Genomic DNA, 23,020 nt, shown 5'->3' with positions numbered 1-23,020 from the left:
GATTTAATGATGAGAAATTATAGGAATCTCATGCATTCTGTGTGTACATATACATCGGGCTACTTCCACTTTTTATGATGATGAGTATGGACGCATGTTGTAACGACCCTAAATTTCCACATACTCAGAGTCGCTACTAACGTCTCTTGCTCATGTATAATGCAGAAATATAACTCTTACATAAACATCATTAATAGTGTAAACTTCGAAAAACGCTTAAAACAACTTTTTTTTTTTTTTAAAACAAGTCATGGTCTTATGTGTTTAAATATGAAATACTGACATTTACCGAAAATGGAAGCAATACAAAATAATTTAAAATAATGAAATGCATAACAACCTATTCTAATTTAAACCTAGAAATTTAAATATAAATCTACCCTATGCATGTGCCATAGTCTCTGCTAGCGATGTCGTCGTCCTCCGTACAAGTGCTCCTTGCCTTTACTTAAAAAATGATGTGGCACACGACCTGAGTATTTCGAAAAATACTCTGTAAGTGGCCCCACTATAAGGTGTCATGCAAATGCAAACACATGCACTTATGATTTAGGGACCTATCCCTAACATCATAGGGGTAACCTCCAGTCTCGGACAAATTAGATGTGTGGTACTTCTCTACACACGACTCACACGTGCGACTGTGAATCCCCAGGGCGCTCGCACACCCCCTGGACCCTCTGGTCAAGGTAATCTATAACGACGTCTGGAGGTCAGCGGAACCCCATAGTGTCATGCGTCTCATGAACACCATAATCATCATACGGTGCGTATTTGCACTCATCATCATATTGTGCGCATCCGCACTCATCATCTTTAGGGGAAGTAGCCCTATGCTTATGAACACACATTATGCATGAGGTCCCTCTAAATCCATCATAATGTCTCTTCTAACACAACCCTCTAGTCTCATCTCTTTGTTACTCTAGGCAACACATACTCGTGGATATTTATATTAATATCATTTTCATGTTCGTAGGGTTGTGTCCTATGTCGATCTAACGACATGATGCAATATGGAACTTATCATCATATAGCATGCTCAATATGGAAAACATCATCATATTAAGGTAAACGTCACGCAATCATCATACTCATCATATTGCCATAAAGTGCATCAAGCATATCAAATACGTCATTCATCAAAATATATATACACAGGCACATCATCAAGTATCATAATTCACACATCATCATAACTTATACATCATCATATACTAGTATACGACATCATACGATACAACTCATACATCATCATAACTCATACATCGTCATATGCTAATATACGACATCATACAATACAACTCATACATCATCATATACTAACATACGGCATTGTACGACACAATTCATACATCATTATAACTCATACAATTTTTAGTCTATCCTATAGTAAGGTTACTTACTTAGTTGGCCTTAGCCGGAGTACTCCCTAATTTAATTAACGTAAGCTTCCGTTTCTCGAGAGCTACTCTAAAGGTTGTCGGAGTTCGCTTCCTATCGCACCGTTCGTCACATTTTGTTAGTATTTCACATTTTAATTAATAATCTAACTAACAATGTGAAATACGGCTCTAAAACGATTTTAGTAAAAATCGAATTTTCATTGTTTCTAAATTGTGTTGGGTAATAAAACTTAAAATAAAAAGATAGGTTGGGATCATTTAATCCCATTAGTGTTTGTTATAATATTCCATTTTTCTTCTCTCTATATTGTATGAGTCTATTTCTCTCCTTTGTTATACTTCGGGTTTAATAATCACTTTTGGCCGGTTTAATTGTCTTCTCTTTCCTAAAAATATATCACCAATGAATCATCATTCATTTTTTAATTCTATTTTTAAAAAATATATCACCAATGAGCCGTATTTATTTTTTTAATTTTCCAATCGTTACACATATACTAGGATGATGATGATCATCATGTCTCCCCTGACATTTAGAGGTCTACTGACCTCCAAATGTCACTACGAACAACTAGTTTTACTATGATGGGTCCAGGGGTGCAAACCGCCTAGGAATCCACGCTCGCACATGTGGTTCGTGTGTAGTGAAGTATTACACATCCAATTTAATATGGGCTGGAGGCTACCTCTATGATGGTTTTAACGATTGGTCCCTAAAGCATGAGTTGCATGTGTTTGCATTTCTTGAACCTAATAATGGGGTCACTTACTTACTATTTCTTAAAATACTCAAGTGAGCTACTTCTATTTCACGTAAAGACAAGGCACCCTTGTACGGTTAACGACTACATCGCAATCAGAGACGATGGCGTGTGCATAGGCTAGTATTATTTTAAATTCTTAGACTTGGGTTAGTATAGCGCATTAGGGCATTTTGCATTTAATGTTTTTAATTAATTTATTAATATTCTTTTTATCTTGTTTTGAATCATGTTTTCGAACACGTAAGACCATGATCGTGTTTTAAGTTGAAGTAATGTTTTAAGATGAAGTTTATGATTTATGATGACGTTTTAAAGCTTTGATTCCCGCATAAGAGCATAGAGTATGATGACGGTAGTGACTTTAGGTAAGCAGAAATTTAGAGTCGTTAAAAGTGGTATCAAAGTTCTAGGTTATAGATTTTGTAAACTAGCCTACGAGATAAGCTTGGCATATTCCATGGTCCCACCGTCGATGCTCCTATATTTTGCCTAAGATAACAAAAAGAAATGCTCTTGATGGTATGTACTTTAATTATTTATTGTTGCTAAATGTGATATAGCATGAAATATGAGGAATTATGTGTATGTGGTTGATTTTAGCATGGTGATTTATTTAATATCATGTTGATATGGTTGCTCTACTGCATGATTTTAATACTATAAATTATAATGTATTTATTACAGCGAGTATTAGACTTATGAAAAATTATTTTGGTTTCTAGAACTATGCTGTCTAGAGGACGCAAAAGATGAAGACGAGGTAGAGGAAGAATTATCTTGGTTTCTCTCTCCTCCTGGAAATAGCAAAGCAGATTCCGATTAATTTTTCCCTCTTTTCTCATTTTCATATCTTTTAATCTTGCAGAGTTGTTGATCGTAATTCAAGATATGTCTTGATATTTTTTTCTTGAATTTTATAATGGATGTCAAAAGTAGGTACATTCATTCTTACCGTTTTTGGAGTAAGCTCTCGGAACAGCAATTTTCGGCCCGGATATCGGCCAAGTTCCTTCACGAAATTTGTAGAGAGTACTTACTAGGAGAACATATCAAAATTTTAGGCCTTAACTCATAAGAAATAGCTCATATTTGAGGAAAACTTGTGAAAGATTATATTACGGATCTTCTCGGTTCTTGACGAAAAAATAGGACTCTGGCCACCCAAATCTTCTATTTCCTTCCAAGAAAGGCTCCTTGCATCATGGTCTTGACCGAAATGGACTCCGATGGTAGTTTCAGTGAGTCTTCGGGCGGTTCATTCTTCCTCTAGTGTCTAGTTCTCTCAACTCTCTCTCTCTAAATTTCCCTCTTTTGGATGACTTTTTCTAGGGTTCCATTTGGACGGTTTAGTGGCTGGAGAGGCAAAATTACCTATTTGTCCTCTGTTAACCTTGACTCTCTTTCCTTCTTCTTTTTTTTTTAATATTTGGGTGCTACACTCGATTTCTCAATCAATACTACATCATATAAATTTTTTAGTCTAAGGTACGCATAACTTTTTCTACAATTCTCGTTTGCTTCTCATATTGTTGAAGATTATCATCACTCTTCCAAAATAATATGGATACTTTCATCTTTGTCATCTCTAGGATCTCAAATTCTCTCCTTAATACATTAAGAAGAGATTTCTTCACTTTTTGGTTTCCACCAAACTTCGTTTTATTGAGTCCCCGACAATCTTGGTGACATCCAAGGTTTGTTCAAAGACAGTACGATCAATTTCTTGGAAAAGGTAATGCGTTACGTGGTGATCTTTAAGTCTAGCATCATCAAGGTGGCTCTTTTGTGCCTCAGTCACCATTGTTCCTTCCACTCGTTTTGAGAAACCAATCTCTACCACACTCCGTAGACTATTTGCTCTGAACAAATTTTCCATCAACTCACTCCAATGATCATAGTGACCATCGAAATGAGGGATCTTCGTTAAAGTTTGTATTCACTCATACTCTCGGTATTTGATCACTAAAAAATTGCTAGTTTACAAAGCCTAGTAGTGGCATTGATACCAATCGTAAGGTTTTGACAAAAGAATGACTCACCAAAAACATAAACAACTTAAGTTTTAAGTGATAGCTTAACTTTTATAGCCTTCCAAATAACTAGATAAATAGAAACTAACCACAAATATGACAGAGTAGTTAAACAAAATAGCTAAAAAAATACTCTAACTATCCGAAAAGGAACAATATTTATTTAACCATAACATAATCAAATTCTTCTAACATCTTAAATCAACTTTGGAATTTTGTTTCTTAGTGCTCTCCTTCCCTTCATTGTGCAATGTTTGATCAAATTTGTACTTGTGAAAAAAGGAAGCAAATCAAGAGGCTTAAGTGAATTAAATCTATAAATAACTTCAAAAGGAGAATAATGAATGGTACTATGAATTGCTCTATTGTATGTAAGCTTTACAAATGGTAAACATTCGTCACAAGACTTAATATTCTTAGAAATAATAGCCATAGCAACTCTCCTAATGTTCTATTAACCACCTCAATTTGCGTATCAGTCTGAGAATGACATGTAGTTGAAAACAAGCTAGGTACCTAATTTACCCCATAATACTTTCCAAAAGTGACTAAGTAAGATTACATGAAATCCCTAGGATAAGTCTGCAACATGTTTTGCATCATTCGTCTTGATGCATGCAATAAAATGAGTCATTTTACTAAATCTATCTACCACAGCAAAAATACTATCTTTACCCTTTTAGTGTGCGACCAAGAACAAAATCCATAGGTATATTAGTCCAAGGTTTGTTAGTTACATTCAAAAGAGTATACAATCTACTTAGTTGTGATCTAGATTTAGCTTCTCTGCATTTAAAATATTAGATACTGAACTTATGAACATAGTGCTTCATCTTTGGTCAAAATAAGTGTTCATGCAGCATATTATAAGTTTTATTAATCCCAAAATGTCCTATTAAGCCAACACCATGTGCTTCTTTTACAAGCAAATTTCTTCTAGAGAATTTAGAAATACAAAGCTTACTTTTCTTAAATATGAAACATATAATAATCATCTAGTCGCAAGACAAGACGCATAAATAGTTCCAAAATTATGGTAATCTCTATATAACTTTTTAATATGCTCAAATCCAAGAATTTTTGTACTACGAGAAGTAAAGAGATTGTACCTTCTAGATAATGCATCAACTACCGTATTATTCTTACCTTGCTTATATTTTACGACATACGGAAATGTTTCAATAAATTCCACCCACTTTAAATGCCTATTGTTTAGTTTGATGTGACCCTTAAAATACTTTAAGCTTTCATGATCAGAGTGGATCGCAAATTCTCTAGACAATAAGTAGTGTTGTCACATCTGCATGTGAAAACTAAAACAAATAATTCTTCATCATAGATAGGATAGTTCAATGCTGCTTCATTTAGTTTTTTACTAAAATATATTAATAGTTTTCCATCTTGTATCAAAACAGCAACTATGCCCAAACCACTTGCATCACACTCAATCCCAAAAGTTTTACCAAAGTTAGGCAAGACAAGTAACCGTGCCTTAGCTCATTTCTTCTTAAGCTCATTGAATGCATTCTTTTGCATATCCCATTAAAAACAACATTATTTTCCACTAAGTCCTTCAATGTTGCAGCTATGACGCTAAAATCTTTTATTAATCTCTTATAGAAACTAGCTAACCCATAAAAACTCGGAAATTCACTCGCCTTTTTTTGGTGTTGCAAATCCTAATGACTTTTAACTTTCTCTTACTATATGAAACAAGACTGAATGTTTTTTCATGTAAAAACTACACTTATTGAAATTAACCTAAAGTTTCTCTTTTTTATGTGTAATCAAAACTGACTTAACATGCCCTATACGCTCACAAAGTCTTCAAATAAATTAAAATATCATCAAAATACACCGAGCATGAAGTAGTTTTTATTTATTTATTTTTCTTTTAGAGTTATATTATCAAATTTTTTAAATCACTTTACTTTGAAGTAAAGAACTAATACTTCTTATGAAAATATTTTTCAATTCATTAAATAATTTAAAGATATTATTAAAATTTGTACACGTGTGCATTTTTAAACCGAGGTACTTTGGGAAAAGAGATTTTTTCTCTCCTAAACTTTGACCAAGCAATTAAAATGATCTCAAATAATTAAAAAAAAAAAAAAAAAAATTAAAATTAGGGAAAAAGCGCCTATTTTACCCCACCCACGCTCTTTCACTATTTCTGCGACGGCGACCCTTCTCAGATCTGCAACAGTACCCACCTCCGCCGTTTCACCACCTACCCGACCACCCGTCCCGCCTACTCCCTTATCTGCAACGCCCAACTTTTGCTTTCCCGGTTCTGCGGCGGAAAGTGTTTCCAGCGATGATCGAGATACACTGTGATTAACTTAGTGCGTTAGTTCCCTTTCAGTTACGATCCAGTCGGCAGCGACGTTTTCAGCAGCTCCAATCGTTAGGAATTGAAGTGCATTAAGGACCTTAGTAAGTAGTTCACATTTTAGGATTGTTTGATTATCTGACTCTTCAACTTGTTTGTATACTCTTAAGTTGCATCTACTGTCAAATTGATGAATTGTGTGGTTGGATATGTTTGAGAAAATACGCATTGTTTTTACTGTGACACAGAATGATACCCCCAAAGAGCTACCCTTTTCAACTCAATAAGCCTCAATAGTAGATAAGGCACAAATGGAGCTGGAATTGTATAGTCAGGATGGGAGAAAGAAGTAGAATGTAAATGCCCTGCCCTAGGAATATATTGAAGGTCTAACGAAGAAGGAGAGGAAGAAGGAAAGGAACATGAGTAGATGAAAGAGATATTAGGCATTCGAACAGTGAATGCTGTTGAAGGTAAAAAAAACTTGAAGATGAGTGGCAATGTCGACCGAGGATGCTAGGAGATTGAGGAATTCGAACACATTTAGAAGCTTCCAAAATGATTTAAAAAAAGCATAAGTTTTCTGTTTAAATTCATTTCAACATCAGAGAAGAGAGGGAGGAGGACACATCTTCGAAAATGCTAAATAGAAGAATCTGAAGTTGACTTATCAGACCCAACCTCTATGGATTGATCTGGAATGACCAGACGACACATTCGTAGAAGATAAGAACCCTTAAATGTTAAAGCACCTTGCACATGCCTGCTTGCTGGTCTAGGCTCACCACCCTTCATGATGAAAAAGACATTCATACACTGCCCACAATAAACACTAAAAATGCAGGTTCATCTTTCTGCCCCGTGACTCGAGCCTCCTAAGGAGAAACCCTTTTCACACCATAGTCAAATTTATCCTTGTATTTTTATTTTTTTTCCCATTTTTATTACAATTGAATATGCTAATGTCAACTTGTATATTTTCCTGCTAACTGTTAGGTAGGTAATAGTTGAATGATGAGTTCCATTGTATGGTTGTGACAAGCTATGTACCAGAATTGGTTTGCTGTAGTGATGACTAATGAGATAATTCTGTTTGTCTATCTAATGGTGCATCTATTTTGTGATATTCCATTGCTCGTGTTTTTCTTTAGGCTTTAGGCTCCAGTAAGTATTTATAGCACAACAGTTGTGGTTGTACGTGTTTAGAAATTAGGAACTCAGAGGTAGAAATTAGGAACTCAGAGGTTCGACATTTTGCTGCATGTCGAACTTAAAAAACCTTTTGTCTGACCCTTTCCTCCCCTTTTCGTCAAATGCTAAAACTGTTTTGATCTAGATGACCATCCTGAAATGATGGTTTTCAGTTTTGGACTTGGTTAACCTTAAACTGGAAGTTTATTTGTTTTATTTATTTTTTAGGGAATTACACAAATTGCAAAATATAAATGTGACTTTCCGTTTATAGCAACACATTCTTTAATTTACAAGAACTAATGATAACAGAACTAATGATAACATATTCGATATTACCCCTAAATTTTGTCGTCGTTTAAAAAATACCTCAATTTTTTCAAAAATTGCAAAATTATCCTTCTTATAAATGTTTCAAAATTACCCTTTCATTAGAATGTTGAATGAAAAGTCGCTTGTCTTACTATTGTTCTTTCAAACTTAATCCACACAAGAATTCTCGCTATTGCCACATTTTAAGTCATATTCACATCAATTTTTTTTTTATTTTATTTATTTATTTATTTTTTTTATATATTTTTTTTTAACAATATTCTAAAGAATTTCTGCTGTAAGGGTGGTATTTAAACCTTTATGAAAGGTCAAAAGTAAATTTCAAATTTGAAAGAATATATTTCTAAACAAGGGGAAGTTCAGGGTATTTTTTATAATTTAACCTTATTTTTATAAAAGTATATTTAAATTAAATAAATTTGTATTTTATTTTGTACAAAGTAATTTTTTTAGGAAAAACAATTAGACACACACTTCCTGACTTGTTTGCAGGGTAATTGCATAGTCGTTATGGATTTTTAAATATATTCAATAACTTTCTTGTTGATGTGGTGAAATAAGATTTCTGAACTCTGCTGTTGTATTTGTATGTTTCTTTTGTTATAGCAATATATTTTTTCATTCACAAAGAGTGATGATAGGATATTAAATACTATAGTATTTTTATGATATTATACAAGTAATGATATATTTAAAAATACAGTATCTTTTATGTTATCTTGTCAAAAGTTAGTTTTTATGAGAAAAAAATATTGGACACAGGCTTATTTACAAACTGTAAATGCATAGTTATTATGAATTTTTATATATGTTCTTCACTCTTAGTATTAGTTCCAAATAATTGTCTTGCTGAAGTGCTGACATTAGGTTTCATGAACTCTGACGTTGCATTTGTGCGATTTTTTGTTATCCTTTTATCATGAGAGAGATATGCTAAATAATTGTAATATTTTTCCAACTTTTCTTCAGGTATGAAGCCAATTTTTTGTGGAAACTTTGAGTATGATGCTCGACAGCCTGATCTAGAAAGACTTTTTAGTAGATATGGCAAAGTTGATAGAGTAGATATGAAATCTGGTGAGCTTATAGCGATGGTATATCTGTTTGTGTTTTGATTCCTTTTGTCTTATAATAAACTTATGAGATGCATATTAAAAACTTAAAAGAAGACGTTTGTGTTTTGATTCCTGAATTTGTTTTAAAGGTATTGTATAATTTGTATCATGTCAATGCATATTAATTAGAAAAAAGTTGAAAGGTTGATGTTGATACGAGGTGCTTGCACTTTGTGAAGTTTCTGTTAGTCTTAAATATATGCAAAATACTGAACTGAAAAAGTTACTATCCGCTAAGAAGTGGTGGATTCAACCTCGGGAAGGCAATTCAGCTGTTGGAAATTCCCCCAAAATTGAAGTTGTTCGCATTGCATTTGGTGCCTTGCAGTACGCATGGCCATCATCCAGCATATGGAATCAGAGAAGGCAACATTTGTTGAGCTTTTTCGGTGGGGGATTCTAAAAGACATTTTGAGAGAAGAAGAGCGTACTTTTTAAATCCTGAACCTCCTTGGCCAGAATTTTCTTTGGTGCAGGATTTTCTTTGCATATTCATCATAATCTTCTTGGATAAAGATCGCTCTTCAGAATTGAGTTTTCCGCCTGTGACAAGCTTCCTCTTCTTGTTTCCAAGAAGATTCATACTGATCCTCAATGGCACTACCATCTTACATTTTACTCCGACATTTTGCTTTCCAGTTTCCATTCCTCATGACTTTTGCCTGCCTACAATTCATACACTGTTTCACGGTTCAAACATAAACAACCTCAACTGAGGCTGCAGAATAATGGAGAAGGCACTTTCTATTTGTAGATCCACCATGAGACATCCTGTTTTGGATTATTGCTCCTTGCACCACTTAGGACACGACACAAGGTTTATAGATTTTACGGTGGTTGCGAATATTTCTTTCTTATGGTAAGATATTTTTGTGGTTTCTTGAATATTTGTTTGAGAAAAATGATATTGCATTTTAAGAAATTCTTTGGTGGGAATATTCTCATTTTTATTGCTGTTGGTGTCTCACAGATGCAACAACTAGTCATTCAGTTTTTGTTGTTTGATTGGTTTACAGGTTTTGCTTTTATCTACATGGAGGATGAGAGAGATGCTGAGGATGCTATCCGTGCACTTGATCGGAGAGAGTTCGGCCGAAAAGGCCGCAGACTACGTGTTGAGTGGACCAAAGTAATGTACATTGATATGGCATGCTTCCAATTTTCTTTTCATTCCTTTGGGGAGCTTTTATTTGATTTTATTTACTATACCTTTAAATTGTATTTAGCTCCATAATTCTTTTGCTCTATAGCAAGAACGTGGCATTAGAAGACCAGGTGGAGGTGGAGGAGGCTCAAGGAGATCCTCTACTAATACAAGGCCTTCGAAGACTTTATTTGTTATTAACTTTGACCCATATCATACTAGGACAAGGGATTTGGAGAGGCACTTTGATCCTTATGGTAAGATATTGAGCGTAAGGATCCGAAGGAATTTTGCATTTGTCCAGTATGAATTGCAGGACGATGCCACTAGAGCATTGGAGCTTACAAATATGAGGTGAGTTTTCCGACACTGATTTGCATTTTACTTGTACTACGGTCATGTATTGAAGTTTGATTAATCAATCCACCTTTGCCTTTGTTACACAGACCATCTGAAGGAAATTACATTTATATTTTCACTTGAACTAGGCCATTGATTACATATTCAGTTATCGTTATTATTGTGTACAGCAAATTGTTAGATCGAGTGATTTCGGTGGAATATGCTGTTCGAGATGATGATGAGAAAAGAAGTGGATATAGTCCAGATAGGAAATGTGATAGGTCTCCTGATAGAAAACGGCGATCCCCAAGTCCCATTAGAAGAGAGCGAGGAAGCCCTGATTATGGCATCAATGGTATTAGCCGCAGTCCATATAAGAAACAAAGGGCTAGTCCTGATTATGGAAGTCGTCGTAGTCCAAGTCCTTATCAGAGAGACATGGAGAGGGGTTCTCCTGATTATGGCCGTCGTCGTAGCCCGAATCCTAGTCCTTATAGTAGGAGGGAGCCAGAGAGATCAACTGACCATGTTAGGGCCCCTAGACACAGTTCTCCTCATCAGAGGGAAGGAGCAAATGAAGACCCAGTCCCCAACCGAATTTGCAGTCCTTATGAGAGAGAGAGGGAGAGCCCCACTGGTGAACGTCGCAGTAGCTATAGTCCTCGTGATAGAGAGAGATCAAACCCTGACAATGGTCATGACCAACGGCTAAATACAGCAGGAGAACCTGGTGATAGCCCCAGTTTTGGTGGGACTGAGAGCCCAAAGCATCGGGGATATAGCAGGTTCGTTTTCTTCTTCTCATTGATCCTCTTTCTAAATTTTTCTTCTTATGCGTTCATGTTTTATTGTGTTACAGCCGTTCCCCTCGAGCTGAGGAATGATGAAGGATTAACAAAATGAGAAATGATGTTGATCTCAATCTGCTTCAGAGTACGTTTAGTTGTAAATCAGTCTCAGAGGTTACTGTGAGGATATTGTTTTGTGATTTCCAAGTACACTCATGCTTCAATTTTAATGATTAAATGGCTATTCTGTTTCTGGATTTAATACAACAGTCGAAATAAGTAGCACCCTTGTCCATATTTTGACAAGTATTTCATCTTTGTTCCTTGTTGCTTACCTAGTTTTATCAAAGTGAAACTGTTTGGTGTTGATCTCGATTATAAGAGGGAGTTTGGAAAGACTTTGATGAATTGTTGTTAACATGTACTTTTAGCAGAATTGGAATGACTTTTTAGAAGGGTGGAAAGTGCTTTTAGCAGCTTAAAAAGCAAGTTTTAAAATTAATTTTCATATTTAAATGCAGTGTTTGATTGTATATTTTATAAAGATTGATTTAGAAATTTCTTACAATGTTGCATAACATCCATCTTTGAAACACTTAGCTGCTGCCTCATCAAATAAACATTAATCATGCCACATTTTAATATAATACTTTTAAATGTTGAATTTTAATTCTGGTATTATCAATACTTAATCATTAGGACTAGGGATTTATATCAATTTCATTAGTTTTATTTTTAAATTTGATGTAAAGTACACTTGTGGTTCCTACAGTCTTGTTCGGTTCCTAAATTTCTAGAAAAGTTTCATCAAGTAGTTTTTAAAGGGTTCATCGACTATTAGTTTTAGTAGGATTTGGTTATTAACTTGTGTGCTGTTACGGTCATACTTCCTCATCTTGGGGCGTCGTAATCTTGTCACACTCGCTAAGTTTTAAGGGGTATTCAAACCCCATTCACATTTTTTGCTCGACTTTGTGGCTTCGTCAAACCTTAAGTGAGGTTTGTTTTTGTTAATCGACATTACTTGTGCAAAATCTAAACTTGTACACACATTCCCTGCATGTGCATGTTCAATCGTTTGCAATACAAATGACTTGCCTCTACACTAAGACAAGTCATTCGGCTCGACTTCGAGCCAAGGTCTCCCAATACAACGTTGCACCCCATTATTTCATCTTGGTTCTCAACAACCCGTTTATCGTGATACCATCCCATGTCTCGAGACAGCTCGACCATCTTGGCTTTCTCGGACACATCTGCTTGAAAACTAGCTCATGTGTCGACCATCTCATCAAGACATCCCAAACATCCATCCACTCGGGTGCTCATCAGGCATTAGACTCTCCTATGTCCATACTAGATCATTTACAACATCTGTTTTTCCATACTAGAGCATTTACATCTGTTTTTCCATACTAGATCATTTACAACATTTGTTTCAGAAATGGGTGTATAATCCAAACTCTGACACATGGGCTAGGGCACAATACTGATACGCTCGTGGCATTTGGCACTGTTCTTGAAAGACCCGTTTCAAAGGAAGATGCTCGAGACGCTTATCCTGCGATGCTCACCCACGTCATGACACACATACGTGACATAGGATAGCTCGCTTAAGCCACAAGTCAAAGGTGGTGGAGAGTTGGCACCTTCCTCTATAGTACATTTTGAAAAAATTTCAATCCTTCTCAAGTAGACATCATTTTGACAAGTGGACATATGACCACGTGCATAGTCCGTCGAGTATCTAATTGACACCAAATTTGGTGAGCTTTCATCTTTCATATAGATGGACTTAAATTTAGAGCTGCATATTGAAACTCTGACTTCTAAGGTTATGACCTGGTTCCTACCCAGCCCTCTTTGAGCTTGTCTTCGACACTCATGTCCTCTCGTTCTTTCGAACCTTGTGTATGCCTCGACTTAATTTAAAAGCACACTCTTAGTGTGTTGGATGATGCACCATTCTCCTTGATCGCATCATGACATTTTTCAATTTTGGCCCTCATGTGGTTGCAAGGGCACCACTTGAGGGTTGCCCTTGTCTATATTGCATATGGGGGGTCACAACCTAGTTTCTCTCAGTGAGGTTGTAACACTCTCCCCTACTTAACCTAGACATCGTCTTTGATGATTTTCTCGGAGTCACAATCGTATCATGGATTGTGATATTCTCCCCCACTTAATCTTGACATCGTCCTAATGACGACCCAAATATTGGATTGTCTGCTCGCTTGACCCGCTAGCTTGTTCGTGCTTTTGAGGAAACTTGCGCACTACTTATGAGGAAAATGTATTGCAAAGGTTTGTCAAAACATACTACACACAAAGACTATTCCAAGAAAATTTTGGGCTCAAGTTTTGCTCACATGATCAAGTATTAAAAGCATCTTGTTACGTGTGTCTTGATAGGTAGATACGTACTTTTTCTCTTGGTTAATATCACAAAGTTGTCCTAATCTCCTTAAAATCTTTCATACTTACCCTCATACTTACTTTTAATATCATATATGAGTCTCGTATAGATTTTCGTAGTATTTTGAGTCTTTTAAGGTCTTGAAATTATCTTAAAATTCTCATAGACATATTTGGTTCATTTACCACCCCAAATCTTGGTTTAACTTCTCATCATGTTCATATGGTCTTGTAACTTTGTATAATCAGTTTAAACCATGACATAAGGTTCCTCATTATTTTAGTCATTTTACACACAGTTTTGGTTTAGCCTCTTATTATAATCTAATTGTCACCAAATTTCATACCTAACCTTATCATGTCATATTGAATCTTCTCTAAAAATTTCATGAGCAACAAAATTCATTTAGAAAGTTCGTAGCTCTGACGCTTTATTGAAATCAATATTCATGTAGGGAGTAAGGTTGGAAAACCTTCCATACTTAAGCTTAATTTCAACTTTCATCGTTCCCTTCCTCGTTATCCTTTTTTGCATCCTCTAGGTGACATGTTTCTAAAATCAACACATAGCTTTCCTTAAGTCTACTACTCGCTATCGTAATTCACATCATATTACATATCATCATAAAAATACAATTTGACTAGTATGATATTTTCACAACATATAAATAGGTCCAACATCATTCTTCAGCAATAATAAAATCAAAGCTATTAAATTCAATCATAAGCTACATTTAACCATGGCAAGTAATCATAACATGCGCAATCTTATGCATGACATACTTGACGGTAATAAGGCATTGACGGTGGGACCATAGAACATGTCAAGCCTATCTCATATCCTAGTCTATATAATCTACAACCTAGAACTTTGATACCAATTGTAGCGACCCTAGATTTCTACTAACCTAAAGTCGTTATCGTCATCATAACCTATGCTCTAATGCAGAATTAAACATTTAAAACTTCATCATAAAATACTGTCATGGACTTGCGTGTTCGGAAAAATATTTAAAACAACCTAACGAAATAAAATGAAATAAATAAACAATAAAAGTAAAAACACTCTATCCTAACCTAAAGTCTAACAAATAAAATACCACTATCATATATATGTGCCTTGGTCTTGACTTGTGATGCGGTCATGAGTGTCTTGCCTTTACCTGAAATAGAAGTAACACACGTCCTAAGTATTTTAAGAAATACTGACTTAGTGACCCCACTATTGAGGTCAAGGAATGTAAACACATGCAACTCATCATTAGGGATCTATTGTTAAAACCATCATAGGGGTGACCTTCAGTCCGGACAAAATTGGATGTGTAGTACTTCCCTACACATGACCCACACGTGCGAGTGTGGATCTCCAGACGATTCGCCCCTAGACTCATCATAGTCGAGCTAGCTGTTCGTAGAGAAGTCCGGAGGATAACAGGCCCCTAAGTACCATGCGAATCATGATGTTGATCATTATCATAGTGTACGCGTCCGTACTCATCATCATAAATGGTGAAATAACCCGTTGTATATGCATACACAAAATGCATGAGGTCCCAATAGTTTTCATCTTTAAATCATCTTTATGACACAATCCTATACCCGTTCACATATTACTCTAAGTAACATGCATGCATTGGCCTTCATACGATCATCATCATCATCATTAATATTATCTAGAGTTGTGTCTTAGAAAAATCATTGTCATAATGCATCATGGCATCTAATACATGAACATCATCTTAAAATGGAATAGCATCATATTAAGTTATCTCATCATCATACATCTTACATTGTTATGTTATCATGCATCATCATGTCATCATCTCATTTTATCATATACATCATCACATCATCATATAACATCATTACATCATCATATAAAATTGTCATATCATCATATAACATCATCACATCATCATATAATATCATCACATCATCATATAACATCATCACACCATCATACAACATCATTACATCATCATATAATATAAAACATAAATGACGGGACACTGAGCACGTGTCGTCTGTTGAGATATGATTCAAAGTATTCAAAATAAAGATATGATTTAGGAGATGGTTAGTAATTTGAATTTATCTAGATTTCCATAATTTACTATTTCTAGTACAGTGTATAAGCCTATAAACCGTGGAATTAGGTAACCCTTTAACCATTCAGTGAGAAATTAATAATAAATAACAGCAGCTTACATCTATTTCATCTATTTTATCTTTTCATATCTCTCTTACTATCCTTTTCCAACAAATTTGGTATCAGAGCCAAGTTCCTTCGACATGAGGGTGAGTGATTATTTTCTTTTACAAAACAAAAATGGCTGTAGCTAGTTTTTCTTCCTTCGCACCGTTGTTACCAATCTTTAATGGTGAGAAATATGAGTGGTNTCATCATTAATATTATCTAGAGTTGTGTCTTAGAAAAATCATTGTCATAATGCATCATGGCATCTAATACATGAACATCATCTTAAAATGGAATAGCATCATATTAAGTTATCTCATCATCATACATCTTACATTGTTATGTTATCATGCATCATCATGTCATCATCTCATTTTATCATATACATCATCACATCATCATATAACATCATTACATCATCATATAAAATTGTCATATCATCATATAACATCATCACATCATCATATAATATCATCACATCATCATATAACATCATCACACCATCATACAACATCATTACATCATCATATAATATAAAACATAAATGACGGGACACTGAGCACGTGTCGTCTGTTGAGATATGATTCAAAGTATTCAAAATAAAGATATGATTTAGGAGATGGTTAGTAATTTGAATTTATCTAGATTTCCATAATTTACTATTTCTAGTACAGTGTATAAGCCTATAAACCGTGGAATTAGGTAACCCTTTAACCATTCAGTGAGAAATTAATAATAAATAACAGCAGCTTACATCTATTTCATCTATTTTATCTTTTCATATCTCTCTTACTATCCTTTTCCAACAAATTTGGTATCAGAGCCAAGTTCCTTCGACATGAGGGTGAGTGATTATTTTCTTTTACAAAACAAAAATGGCTGTAGCTAGTTTTTCTTCCTTCGCACCGTTGTTACCAATCTTTAATGGTGAGAAATATGAGTGGTGGAGCATCAAGATGAAGACCTTGCTTAGATCGCAGGAGATATGGGACTTGGTGGAAGCAGTTCACGATGCCAAGACTATATTCACTATTCAGCAAGCAGTTCACGAGACTATCTTTTCTCGAATTGCAGCAGCAACCACATCAAAGCAGACATGGTCAATTCTACTGAAGGAGTTTCTGGGAGATTCAAAGGTCATGATAGTGAAATTGCAATCTCTAAGACGTGATTTGAAACTCTACTCATGACGAATGGCGAATCAATTGCTGATTTTTTGTCAAGAGCAATGGCAATAGTCAGTCAGATGCGTACCTATGGAGAGAAAATCTCAGACGAAACAATTGTTGCAAAGGTGTTGAGAAGCTTGACTCCAAAGTTTGACCATGTGGTGGCTGCCATAGAAGAAGCTAAGGATCTATCCATACTCTCCGTTGATGAATTGATGGACTCGCTTCAGGCTCATGAGGCAAGAATCAATAGATTATCAGAAAGGAACGAAAAAATGCACTACAAGTGAAGGAGACAACCAACAACAAAAACAACGAAAGAGAAAATATTCATTTAGCAGGTAGAGTTAGAAGTCGTGGAAGAGGAGGATTTCGCAGCTTTCATGGTGGTCGCAGTAACAGGGGTAGATGGAGAAATGATGGACAGAGACAATTCAATGAACAAAGGAATATCATACAATGTTACCATTGCAGAAGGTATGGGCACACAAAATCTGATTGTCGTTAAAATCAACGAATGAATTTTGCAGCAGAGAATGAAGAAGAAGAAAAGTTGTTTATGGCGTGCATGGATACTAATCCAAAAAAAAAAAGGTGACTTATGGTTTGTTGATAGCGGATGCTCAAACCATATGAGAGACACCAAATCCTTATTTAAAGAGCTTGATGAGACGCAAAAAAATTAAAGTGCAATTTGGAAACACAAAAGAGATGCAAGTTGAGGGAAAAGATACAGTGAAAGTCGAAACCAGTCATGGTAAGATAAAACAATTAGATAATGTTCAATTTATATCTGATTTAAGGTACAATTTATTGAGTGTTGAACAATTGATGACCAGAGAACATTCCGTTCTATTTGATGACAACACGTGTCATTACACATAAGAAATCAGGCCATGAAGTTCCAATTGTCATGACTTCAAATGAGATGTTTCCACTTGATGTTTCTAACATGGAGGATTTTGCTCTTACTGCTAGCACAAAAGATGACTCAACATTATGGCATCTCAGATATGGACATATTCATATGAAGGGCCTGAAAATACTCAGGGATAAAGGTATGGTTTTCGGATTACCAAGAATTAATTCAACTAATTTATGTGAATGATGTATTTATGGCAAGCAGACTAGAAAGTCCTTTCCTGTTGGAAGAGCTAAAAGAGCTTCACATTGTCTAGAACTAATTCATGCTGATTTATGTGGGCCAATGCAAACGAAGTCCTTGGGTGGGAGTATATACTTCTTACTATTCATTGATGACTATACAATATAAGTCAGAAACTTTTCAGAAGTTCCAGATTTTTAAAGCTATGGTGGAGAACCAAAGTGGCTGTCACATTAAAGTTCTTTGCACAGACAGAGGTGGCGAGTTCATATCTAAAGAGTTCAATCGGTATGTGAAGAAGAGGGCATCCAAAGGGAGTTAACAGCTCCCTACACTCTAGAACAAAATGGAATTGCTGAACGAAAAAATCGAAATATTGTGGAGATGACAAGAAATATGTTACAAGCAAGGAGACTTCCAAATCAATTTTGGGCAGAAGCCGTAGCAACATTTGTTTATCTATTAAACCTCTCACTAACAAAGGCGCTTATGAATCGAACTCCTTATGAAGCATGACATGGAAGGAAACCATTTATAAGTCATTTACGAATCTTTGGTTGTGTTGTTTATGCTTTGAAACATTCACAAACTCGTCAAAAGCTTGATGAAAAATCTGAAAAATGCATTTTCATTGGCTATTGTACTCAATCAAAGGCATATAAATTATACAACCCCCTTAGTTAAAAGATTTTAATTAGAAGAGATGTAATATTTAATGAAAACATGAGTTGAGATTGGAGTAAAGAACAGAAGCAGCAAAAGATTACAGTTGAAGTTCCTTCCAATAAAGAGACAAGGGTCAACTCCAGTGCATCTCCTAGTCCCTCCATTGCAACACAAAATGTGTCAAATTCATCATCTTCAACATCACTAAACAGCGATTCTTCTCTTGAAGAACTTTCGGATGAGACACCTCTAAAGAAGTATAAATCTTTAGCTGACATATATGCATCATGTCAATTTTCTCTTACTGTTTCAGATCCTATGAATTATAAAGAAGCAGCTGAAAAAGAAGTGTGGAAGAAAGCTAGGGTAGAAGAGATGCGGTCCATTGAGAAAAATGGAACATGGGAGATGGTTGGCTTACCAAATGAAAAAAATACAATCAATTTGAAAAGGGTCTTGAGGACAAAATTTGCACCAGATGGAAGCATACAAAAGCATAAGGCCCGTCTTGTAGTAAAAGGGTATGCACAACAACAAGGTATATAGATTTTGAAGAAATTTTTTCTCAAGTAGCTCGTTTTGAAACTTAAGAACTATTCTAGCATTAGCAGCAGAATTTCGGTGGCCGGGTTGTCAGTTTGATGTTAAGTCAGTATTTCTTAATGGAGATTTACAAGAAGAGGTCTATGTAACACAACCAAAGGGATTCATAAAGAAGGACAAAGAAACAAAGGTATACAAGTTGAGAAAGGCATTATACGGATTAAAGCAGGCCCCTCGAGCTTGGTAAGCAAGATTGATGGGTACTTTCAAAAGAAAGGATACATGAGAAGTGAGAATGAGCCTACTTTATATGTGAAGAAGGAAGGTAAAAGTGATTTAATCATTATTTGCCTCTATGTTGACGATATCATTTACACTATCTCATCTAACTCTCTTTTGGTTAAATTTATGTCTCAAATGATGAGTGAATTTGAGATGTCAGATATGGGTCTATTACATTATTTTCTTGGTCTTAAAGTATATCAAGTTGAAGATAGAATCTTTTATTTCACAAAGAAAATATGCCAAAGATATTATGAGTAAATTTGGTATGCTTAATTGTAAGCCTGCCGCTACACCTATGAATATTAATGAGAAATTACAACATGAGGATGGAACAGAAATGACAGATGTTAGAAGGTTCAGGAGCTTGGTTGGCGGGCTAATTTACTTAACCCACACACGACCCGACATTGCATTTCCTGTTGGTATTATTTCTAGGTTTATGCAACATCCTTCAAAGGTTTATTATGGAGCAGCAAAAAGAGTCTTGACGTTACATTGTCGGAACTATTGAGTATGGAATTTGGTATTCTAAATCCTCTAATTTCAAACTATATGGATTCACCGATAGTGATTGGGCAGGATCATTAGATGATAGACGAAGCATTTCAGCCAATGTTTTCACTTTAGGGTCAGGAGTAATCACTTGGAGCTCAAAGAAGCAAGCAACAATGACGTTGTCAACGTCAGAAGCAGAATATGTTGCAACAACTTCAGCAGCGTGTCAAGCCATTTGGCTAAGAAGAATGTNCCGCTACACCTATGAATATTAATGAGAAATTACAACATGAGGATGGAACAGAAATGACAGATGTTAGAAGGTTCAGGAGCTTGGTTGGCGGGCTAATTTACTTAACCCACACACGACCCGACATTGCATTTCCTGTTGGTATTATTTCTAGGTTTATGCAACATCCTTCAAAGGTTTATTATGGAGCAGCAAAAAGAGTCTTGACGTTACATTGTCGGAACTATTGAGTATGGAATTTGGTATTCTAAATCCTCTAATTTCAAACTATATGGATTCACCGATAGTGATTGGGCAGGATCATTAGATGATAGACGAAGCATTTCAGCCAATGTTTTCACTTTAGGGTCAGGAGTAATCACTTGGAGCTCAAAGAAGCAAGCAACAATGACGTTGTCAACGTCAGAAGCAGAATATGTTGCAACAACTTCAGCAGCGTGTCAAGCCATTTGGCTAAGAAGAATGTTAGCTGATCTTCAACCAGAGCAAAAAGGGGCAACAAAGATATTTTGTGATAATAAAGCAACTATTTCTATGACAAAGAACCCAGCGTTTCATAGTAGAACAAAACATTTTGAACTTCGACATCACTATATTCGTGATCTTGTTGCAGACGAAGAAATTGNAGATGTTAGAAGGTTCAGGAGCTTGGTTGGCGGGCTAATTTACTTAACCCACACACGACCCGACATTGCATTTCCTGTTGGTATTATTTCTAGGTTTATGCAACATCCTTCAAAGGTTTATTATGGAGCAGCAAAAAGAGTCTTGACGTTACATTGTCGGAACTATTGAGTATGGAATTTGGTATTCTAAATCCTCTAATTTCAAACTATATGGATTCACCGATAGTGATTGGGCAGGATCATTAGATGATAGACGAAGCATTTCAGCCAATGTTTTCACTTTAGGGTCAGGAGTAATCACTTGGAGCTCAAAGAAGCAAGCAACAATGACGTTGTCAACGTCAGAAGCAGAATATGTTGCAACAACTTCAGCAGCGTGTCAAGCCATTTGGCTAAGAAGAATGTTAGCTGATCTTCAACCAGAGCAAAAAGGGGCAACAAAGATATTTTGTGATAATAAAGCAACTATTTCTATGACAAAGAACCCAGCGTTTCATAGTAGAACAAAACATTTTGAACTTCGACATCACTATATTCGTGATCTTGTTGCAGACGAAGAAATTGTCTTGGAATATTGTAACACCGATGAACAGTTAGCAGACATACTTACTAAGGCTTTGTCAAAAGAAAGACCATTACTTGGCATTTGCAACTTTGAATCAAGGGGGAGTGTTGANTTATTATGGAGCAGCAAAAAGAGTCTTGACGTTACATTGTCGGAACTATTGAGTATGGAATTTGGTATTCTAAATCCTCTAATTTCAAACTATATGGATTCACCGATAGTGATTGGGCAGGATCATTAGATGATAGACGAAGCATTTCAGCCAATGTTTTCACTTTAGGGTCAGGAGTAATCACTTGGAGCTCAAAGAAGCAAGCAACAATGACGTTGTCAACGTCAGAAGCAGAATATGTTGCAACAACTTCAGCAGCGTGTCAAGCCATTTGGCTAAGAAGAATGTTAGCTGATCTTCAACCAGAGCAAAAAGGGGCAACAAAGATATTTTGTGATAATAAAGCAACTATTTCTATGACAAAGAACCCAGCGTTTCATAGTAGAACAAAACATTTTGAACTTCGACATCACTATATTCGTGATCTTGTTGCAGACGAAGAAATTGTCTTCGAATATTGTAACACCGATGAACAGTTAGCAGACATACTTACTAAGGCTTTGTCAAAAGAAAGACCATTACTTGGCATTTGCAACTTTGAATCAAGGGGGAGTGTTGAGATATGATTTAAAGTAGTTGAGATGTGATTAAAAGTATTGAAAATGAAGATATGCTTTAGTAGATTTTAGGAGATGGTTAGTAGATTTGAATTTATCTAGATTTTCATAATTTATTCTTTCTGGTCTAGTATATAAGCCTATAAATACTGTAATTACGTAACCCTTCAAGCATTGAGTGATAAATTAATAATAAAGCACCGCAGCTTACATCTATTTCATCTATTTTATCTTTTCATATCTCTTTTACTATTCCTTTTCACAACATCGTCATACCTAAGTCAAATCTTCCGACCAAGCTGACAGTAAAGCCACTTACTTGGTTGACTTATGCAGAAGCTACCACGACTCCTTGAGCTTAACGTTGCTTTCTGAAATTTAATTACGCTTAAAGAGTCCAACAATCATAAATTAAAATTCTACTATCGGAATTGACTCACCTAGTTTTGCATAAAATAATTTAAACTTGCTAATTTTACATAAAATATTTAGACTTCTCCTAGTAATTTAAACTAGTTAACCCTAGTTATGACAAAAAATTTAAAGTAGCTAAAAAAGGAGTCATATTAACCTTAAATGCTTCCGAA

At 35.4% G+C, this 23,020-nt stretch overlaps 1 protein-coding gene across 4 annotated transcripts; it reads left to right on the top strand.

The window, feature by feature from the left end:
- Positions 1-6,334: 6,334 nt before the first annotated feature.
- On the top strand, positions 6,335-11,817 carry LOC111784426 (serine/arginine-rich splicing factor RS40-like). 4 transcript variants are annotated; one of them, XM_023665140.1, is made up of 6 exons: positions 6,335-6,639; positions 9,029-9,136; positions 10,191-10,303; positions 10,425-10,672; positions 10,849-11,445; positions 11,520-11,817. In XM_023665140.1, the coding sequence occupies exons 2-6, from the start codon at positions 9,031-9,033 to the stop codon at positions 11,542-11,544; spliced, it is 1,089 nt and encodes a 362-aa protein (XP_023520908.1). In that variant the 5' UTR covers positions 6,335-6,639; positions 9,029-9,030; the 3' UTR covers positions 11,545-11,817. The 4 variants fall into 4 exon arrangements, with proteins under 4 accessions (XP_023520908.1, XP_023520911.1, XP_023520910.1 ...); XM_023665143.1 differs by lacking the exon at positions 6,335-6,639 and adding an exon at positions 9,929-10,033 and having other exon boundaries at positions 9,050-9,136; XM_023665142.1 differs by lacking the exon at positions 6,335-6,639 and adding an exon at positions 9,416-10,033 and having other exon boundaries at positions 9,083-9,136.
- The last annotated feature ends 11,203 nt before the right edge of the window (positions 11,818-23,020 follow it).

The sequence above is a fragment of the Cucurbita pepo genome, unplaced genomic scaffold (assembly GCF_002806865.2).
Source record: "Cucurbita pepo subsp. pepo cultivar mu-cu-16 unplaced genomic scaffold, ASM280686v2 Cp4.1_scaffold000196, whole genome shotgun sequence".
Classification (NCBI taxonomy): domain Eukaryota; kingdom Viridiplantae; phylum Streptophyta; class Magnoliopsida; order Cucurbitales; family Cucurbitaceae; genus Cucurbita; species Cucurbita pepo.
Note: the sequence above shows the minus strand (reverse complement) of the source record. Positions and strands in the feature narration are given on the sequence as shown.

What these genes read in the sequence shown, in the direction of transcription:
- LOC111784426 (XM_023665140.1), top strand. Translation starts at nt 9,031, where the DNA reads ATGAAGCCAATTTTTTGTGGAAACTTTGAGTATGATGCTCGACAGCCT. An exon ending in TACGTGTTGAGTGGACCAAA is followed by an intron (nt 10,304 to 10,424) that starts GTAATGTACATT and finishes TTTGCTCTATAG; the next exon opens with CAAGAACGTGGCATTAGAAG. An exon ending in AAGCATCGGGGATATAGCAG is followed by an intron (nt 11,446 to 11,519) that starts GTTCGTTTTCTT and finishes ATTGTGTTACAG; the next exon opens with CCGTTCCCCTCGAGCTGAGG.